Below are 7,567 nucleotides of genomic sequence, written 5' to 3' on the forward strand. Positions count from 1 at the left end.
GAACGGCTTTAGGAGAATCAGACTGGGTCCAGAAGACATTTGCAAATAGGGGCACTTGGGTAGCTCAGTTGGTTAAGCATCTGACTTCGGCTCAGGTCCTGATCTCACGGTTTGTGGGTTTGAGCCCCGCGTCAGGCTCTGTGCTGACAGCTCAGAGCCTGGAGCCTGCTTCAGATTCTGTGTCTCCCTCTCTCTCTGATCCTCCCCTGTTCACGCTGTCTCTCTCTCTCTCAAAAATATATAAAACATTAAAATAATTTAAAAAAAGACATTTGCGATTACCGCTTTATGGACAAAATGGGCGTCAGACATGAGCTTTCTAAATTATAAAATTGCATTTGATTTTTTTTTATCTGGGATAAAATGTTTTCTATTTTCCAACTCCTTTTTTTTTATTATTTAAACTTTCCTTTTTTGATTCCAGATCTCAGGGGGAAGGCTCTCAGTTTTTCCCCGTTGAGGATGATGTTAGCTGAAGGCTTCTCATAGATGGCTTTGATGATGTTTAAGTAGGTTCCTTCTATCCCAACTTTCTCTAGAGTCTTTATTAAGAAGGGATGCTGTATTTTGTCAAATGCTTTTTCTGCATCTATTGACAGGATCATATGATTTTTATCTTTTCTTTTATTGATATGATGTATCACATTGATTGTTTTGCGAATGTTGAACCAGCCCTGTAACCCAGGAATGAATCCCACTTGATCTTGGTGGATGATTCTTTTGATATGCTGCTGGATTCGATTTGCAAGGATCTTGTTGAGAATTTTTGCATCCGTATTCCCCTTTTTTGATTCCAGTATAGTTAACATACAGTGTTCTAGGAGCTTCGGGCGTGCAAGGTAGTGAATCACACTACACCCTAGATGTGTCAGTTGATTGTTACAGACTCAGCCCCTTTTAGTCCCTGGACTTAGAGGAGATCTGTATGAGCCTGGAGATCAGGGGATGTCAGCCCGTTTGCAAAGAAGACTCCGCAAAGTCCTCCCTGGTACTGGAAGAGCACCCTCTTGACCCCGAGGAGTCCGTCAGCAGACAGGACTGTTGGTCTCCTGGGAGGACCAGCTTTGCGGGGTCTCTGAGCAGTGGATGGCGGTTCTGGAAGGGTGAATGTGAGGAGTCTGTGGCTTCTTTTTTTTCCTACAGTCTCTTGTTTTGTGGGGTCTTATTTCTCTGTGGGTTTTAGTTCTTATGTGCTTATTTTCTCCTTGCCATTCTGAACATCTTGAAAGATCCTAAAACCCCTTCCTGTGGAGGGATGGCTGAGGTCCACTGATTGGATTTGCCCTGGGAGGAGCCACCTCAGGTGAGGATGCTGGAGTAGCCACTCCTTGTCATGAGGTTTCTTCTTTTCTCTCTTCTTCAGTCTTTTCTGGGGCTTTCCCCTGTACTCACTCTCCAGGGCAGTGAGGCAGAAAGGAAAGGGCATCCCTTCCACATCGGTTTCGAGCCTCCTGTGCACCAGGACCACATTAGTTGCTTTGTCCACGGCAGCACTGTCCCTGAGTCGCCCGCGGCTGAGTGCTATTGCTGTGGGGGTGCAGGTGGGGAAACTGAGGCACAGTGCATGTCAGCACTCTGGTAGTGCTGCGCTTACATTGGGGGGCTGAGCTGGATGGAGACCCAGGTGTGCCTACATCACAGCCATCCAATGACATTGAAAGGGTCCTGCCCTCAAGGTGCTCACAGGTTCGTGCTCCTTATGCTTAAATGTTCATAGAGGGAAAAGGCCATTGTCCTTCTGGATGGAACACTCCACAAAAGTAAAAACTGAGATGGCACGTGGATGAGCGTCCTTTACAGAAGAGGGTGGGATGAACAAGCGCGTGCAGCTCCTTTGGGGGGGGTGGGGGACGGTCCCAAAGGGGAGCAGTGTCAGGAGACCATAGCTGGGGAAGCTCTTGGGACAAAGCTTTCCGCTGGCGGAAACAAGACAGGTGAGCTCTGTGAGGACCCAGAGAGAAAGGAGGTTCTTGTTTGCGTGATGTGAGCACATAACTGCCAGTGGCTTTTAATGCAGAAAGAAGGAAAACGCTTCCCTCACACGGGTGTTTCCCGGACCCTGAAGCATCTTCTCAGGAGGGTGAGGGCTGTGGGGTGTGGGAGGTGACCCGGGACAGGATGTGACATGCACCAAAGGCTTTTACTTCCTTCAGAAGTTACTCTTTGTATTGCTCACGGCTCATCAAGTAATCCACATAAATATAAACAATTAACTTTAATAGTTATTTATTTGATACACAAGCAGTTCTGACTAACTACCCTGTGTTGTGTCCATTCTCAGTTATTGGTACCTGCAAGTCATCGAACGCTGTCCTCTATGGCTTTTTGGTCAGTAGTATTTTCTGTCTCCCGACAGTGGCTAGAATTTCAGACACAGTATCTAGGAAGTTATACAAAACTTCTCCAGGTCTAGACTCAAAAAAGGACATCTAAGAAATAATAACTAGTGCTTATTGGACATGTATTATATGCCAAACAGCTTTTTTTAAAGTAGGCTCTGTGCCCAACATGGGGCTCAAACTCACAACCCTAAGATTAAGAGTCGCATGCTCTACTGAGTGAGCCAGCCACGGGCCCCCAAGTAGCATTTTGCGTGTTGTGTAGGTAACCTCATTCAGTCCTTCCAACCCAATGAAGTAGGTTCTCTTCCATCCCAATTTTGTAGGTAAGGAAACTGAGTCAGATAGTGTTCAGTAATTTGCCCGAAGTCACACAGCTAGTAACTGTGGAGCTAGGATAAGCATCTGGGAGAAAGTTCTGAGCTGAAACGGTGGACTTTCCAAAGATCTGCTGTCTTTGGATTCTAGAAATATATTCCTTCGCCCCTTCCTTTCAAGTCAACCCCACACAGGTTACTGCACTTACCTAGAAACCCATCCTGGGAACGTTGGACCCAAGCACCTCATTATAGAATAACACACAGCTCCAGGAAGTGGCTTCGAAGAACTTAACCCATTGTTTTCTGCTGCTTTTAGGCAAAAGTGATGATGAAGAAAGTCTTTGCAAGTCAGCGCAGGGCACAGGGAAAGGAGCTGCTGAAGACGGCAAGGACCATAAGCGCCCCAAACGTCCTAGAACCATCTTGACAACCCAACAGAGGAGAGCGTTCAAAGCCTCGTTTGAAGTGTCCTCCAAGCCGTGCAGGAAGGTACGAGGTGGGGAGTGGCGGGAGGAAGGGAGGAAAGGGGACCGGGCCCCCTTGTTTGTGTGTACCCTGCACTCTGGAGTGTTGATGAGCCCACTCGAGGGTCAGGGCGGTGGGGAAAGCCATTCAGATTGAGTTTGTGCAGGTAGCCTTGAGCCCTCCAGGAGACTCCGGAGCACTGATGGCTGTGGCCAGGGCTATGGTAGAGTCTCCCTGTACTTCTGTGTGCACATATTCCCATTTCGCTTGTCTGTTTGCTCAATTCATGGGGAGCAACAGAAAGAGTAGTAACAGGTACCAGTTGGGGTATCAACCCAGAGGCTATAACAATGGCAGTAAAAATACAGTGGTTTGTACAATACATTTACTTATTTATTTTGGGGCTAGTTTGTTCCACGTGGAGTGGTGGTTTGGAGATTCATCCGGGTCTTGGTTCATTCATTGCCACTGCGGAATGGTATCCCACTGTGTGGACGCGCCGCAGTTGGTTTGTTCAGTCACCTGTTCACGGATGCTTGGGTTGTTTCCGGTTCGGGGCTGTTACAGATGGGGCTGCCGTGAACGTCTGTGGTTTCATGAGGTAGGAGTTCATTACCATCTTCTGTCACAGCCCAGAGGTGAGCAGCCCAAGACCAGCAGGGAGCTTTCCCATCCATCAGACATTCCAAGGGGTTGCCATCACCATCTTTCTCTGCAGCCATGGCGGAAGAGGTGATGGAGGGCAAGCATTTGCCTTCCAAAGGCGTGCCCCAAGGTTCTTTGTACCACTTTCTCTCATCCATGGCAGCCAAAATTGAATCCCATGATGGCATCTCTTGCAAGTGGCGCTGGGAAATGAGTCTACTTGGGTGACTACGTGCCCTGCGAAAGCTTAGCATCCAGCTATTAATAGGAGGGAGGGGAGAATGGATATTGGAGACAGGAAGCAGTCTCTACCACAAATAGCCACACCCATTTATTAAGCACCTGCCATTTAATGACTGCCTGCCATATGCTCCATGATGTTACTTATGCAATACAAATAGGAGAGCATTTTTATTGAAATTCATGGAGGAAATATATTTTTTGAAAATTTAGCATTGTTACCCCTACGTCCCTATCCGTATTAGTCAGCTTTTGCTGTAGTAACAAACAAAATCCCAGCGGCTCCTGGCGGACCTGGCTTTCCTGCTCCCGACTGTGGCTTGGCTGCGACCCAGCTGGGCTCAGGTCCTTCTCCAGCTGTCTCCCTTGGGCCCCGCCCGGGCCAAAGGAGCGGAAGGATGGCAGGAGCCACGTCACACCAGGCCAGCCCCCTGAAGGCCTGTCCTTGGGTCACGCGGACCGTTTCCGGCACATCCCGTGGGCCAGCGCAGGTCACGTGGCTAACTCAGTGTGGGGAGGGCCACCAATTGGGAGCAGAGGAGGGGGGGCGACCCTCTGCTAAATAATATCATCTGCCACCACTTCTGACCTTTGAAACGTGTTCCTGCAGACCTCTTTCTTTCCCTGTCCCTGCCGCTCCTTGGGCTTCAGGAAAGGTGCTGGCAGGAGACAAGTAGCCCCCAAGTAGGCTTGTCCAAGGACAATGATCACCTCCCTCATTTATTACTTATCCTCCATATACTAGACTCCTGCCTCTGTATGGCCCTGTGCCCAGTGCTTGTCCCCAGGGAAGGGTGTAGGCCCCCGGCGGGGAGGAGACGCACGTACACGTAACTAACACCGGGGAGGAAGCGGTGGGGACCGTGACGGAGGGGCAGCCGGGAGCCGTGGGAGCCCAGGGAAGGGAAAGGTCTCTTCTGTCTGGGGAATCAGGCAAGGCTTTGCGGAACAGGTGGCCTTCTAAGCCGGGCCTCTGAAACATGGATAGGGTTTCAGCAGGTGGAGGTGGGGCCGGGGCTCACTGCTGTCTGAGTTGGCTTAGCAGAAGGATGTGTTTTAAAGATCTGGTCTCATCAGCTCCCTTCTTGGAAGCCTCGGCCCAAGTGGTGTGATGAAAGGTGGCATCCTTCCCAAAGCCCCCAGGGAGCTGTGCTCACATGCTATGCCTTCAGCCCCGTGTCCGCCCCAGAATGTAAGCAAGAGGGCAGGGGGACTCCCTCTCGGGAAGGCTGTGTTGCAGGCCTCTTCCCTCCCGGCCCGCTGTCCCTCACCACCTGCCTGCATGGAGGGCGGGTTTTAAACCCATCTCGTCGTTAGAGGGATCCTGACTGTCCCCTTTCTGCAAGGCCATGGTGCATGTGCCGTACCAGAGCTGACTCCTTTGCTCTGACAGATTCTAGATGACTCCTGTCTCATTTTCCTCGAGCAGGACTCACTCAGGGTAACAGGGAATGTGAATATTCATGAATCACTCAAAGTCACCCAGAGCTATGAGAGAGAAAACCAAACATTTAGGTCGATGAATTCAGATGGAGAACAAGAGAGAGACATTGGTTCTGTAAAGTGATTTTCACCCTCCATCCACCTTAAGTAGGTTAGCCCGTATGCATGCATGTGACTCGGCACAATAAGAGATTTTGCTAATGATCTAGAATGGTCGGAAGGCCTGATTTTTCAGATTAAGAGAAACTGAGAAATGCCTCTTGGAATGCACGTCTAAATTATTTATTCCTCTCTTTGTTCACCTGGTGAAGGACCTCTCCCCACACAAAGGGGACCAGTGGTCTTGTGTTTGGGGTCAGGCTGGACATGAAATCCCAGCCAGCACCCATATGAGATACAGCTGGCCGGCCTCCCCATGCACCGCATGGGGAATGTTCGGCCCCTTCTCTGAGATGCTAATGTTTTCATATTTCTAATGTTCAAGGTGAGGGAGACTCTGGCCGCGGAGACAGGGCTGAGCGTCCGTGTGGTCCAGGTGTGGTTCCAGAACCAGAGAGCGAAGGTAATCTGCTTCTTACTGCAGTTTCCTGAAATAATATCATAGGACGTTGTACCTGTGGCTGGGTTTCCAACCAGAACTCCTTGGATGCATTTGCTAAACAGAACTTGCAGTTCTCTTGACTCAGGAATTCTGCTGAGGGGCCCCTGGGTGACTTGGGGTAGTGTCTGACTCTTGATTGCAGCTCAGGTCATATCCCAAAGTTGTGGGATCGAGCCCCACATCAGGCTCTGTGCTGAGCGTGGAGCCTGCTTGAGATTCTCTCTCTTTCTCTCTCCCCTACTCCCTGCCCTTCTCGCCTGCTTATGTTTTCCATAAAATGAAATAAAATTATAAATTAAAAAAAAATTCTGTTGACAACAGGCAGGTCAGCCACTGCAACCCCACAGAAGGGGAAAGACGGGGCATTCGTTCTGGTGAAATGGCTTTGATTTTCCTGATGGCCGTGAATGTGAATCTGGCCAGCCATCTGCCAGAATATAAAAGTAGATTCTTTAATTCACTGTTGTGTAACCCAGATACCACAATTATTTTAAAATTGCAAAGAGAAGCCTACATAGCACACAGGCCTGAGACAATAGCCTGGTGCAGTAAGATGAAGGCCTTTACTTACCTCTTCCAGTGCGCGCCGTATGCACCCCAACCACCATATTGGCCTCTGGGTCCTACCAGGGCTGCCCTGCCCTGCCCTGGTCATTTATTCATTTTAGAACTTTTGCTCAGTTGGTTTCCTGCCCCTAAAAATGCATGGGCCCCATGGCCCATATGTCTGGGGTCCTCATCCTTAGTAGGTGATCAGTTAATGTCTCATTATCTGATTGCGATTGCCCCAACTGAATTCTTCAGAATAAGAGCACTTGGTATGTATTCAATCCTGAAAGGAGTCCGTGTTTCAACAGGATTGAGAGGCCCTGTAGCCTCATGGGTTCATCAAACAGAAGAGTTTGAAGCCTTAAGAAATGTTGCAGGAGAGAACATTTTGTTTGCTCGTTTTTCCTGGGGTCTCATGGAACCCTGACATTCCCCCAGAACACAGTTGAGAACCATTGTGTTCTTCTGGGAAGGCTTAGTGTTTACAGGGTGCTTTGGGAGACCAGCTCCTTACCTGGAGGCACCTCAGAGACTGGGGCCAGCAGGTGGGGGAGTGGGTGGGAACAGCCTCGGTGCACATCCCAGATCACACCGGGCCGGTCCGGCACCACCACGCTGACATCACACATGAAACTGCCACAGCGTGAGCAGCGAGGTGTGTCTGCTTAGAGGAAGTCCCTGTGCCTGAAGACCAGCAGCCACGTGCTTCCCAGCCCACTGTCCCGTGCTTTCCACGGCTGCAGGCTCAGAGCCCGCAGTGGCCCTGGGCAAACGTGGGGTCCCTCCGGCACGGCTCCCCGACTGAGTCAGAGCGTGGGATGTCCTGCGACCTGTCCCTGTGCTTTGCGCATGAGGCCAGCCCACCCCCTGACTCTAACCCTCTCCCCACCAGATGAAGAAGCTGGCCCGGCGGCAGCAGCAGCAGCAAGACCAGCAGAACACCCAGAGGCTGAGTTCCGGTAAGG

The 7,567-nt window shown here is 50.2% G+C and overlaps 1 protein-coding gene across 1 annotated transcript in view; it reads left to right on the top strand.

Annotated features, from left to right (window-relative positions):
• LMX1A (LIM homeobox transcription factor 1 alpha) overlaps positions 1-7,567 on the top strand; it is a 170,496-nt gene that overhangs the window by 158,824 nt on the left and 4,105 nt on the right. The window contains exons 4-6 of the mRNA XM_077759968.1: positions 2,976-3,148; positions 5,937-6,014; positions 7,495-7,561. Of these exons, the coding sequence (XP_077616094.1) occupies positions 2,976-3,148; positions 5,937-6,014; positions 7,495-7,561 (318 nt within the window). The remainder of the gene's footprint in view (positions 1-2,975; positions 3,149-5,936; positions 6,015-7,494; positions 7,562-7,567) is intronic.

Source organism: Crocuta crocuta, unplaced genomic scaffold (assembly GCF_008692635.1).
Source record: "Crocuta crocuta isolate KB4526 unplaced genomic scaffold, BGI_CrCroc_1.0 scaffold133, whole genome shotgun sequence".
Classification (NCBI taxonomy): domain Eukaryota; kingdom Metazoa; phylum Chordata; class Mammalia; order Carnivora; family Hyaenidae; genus Crocuta; species Crocuta crocuta.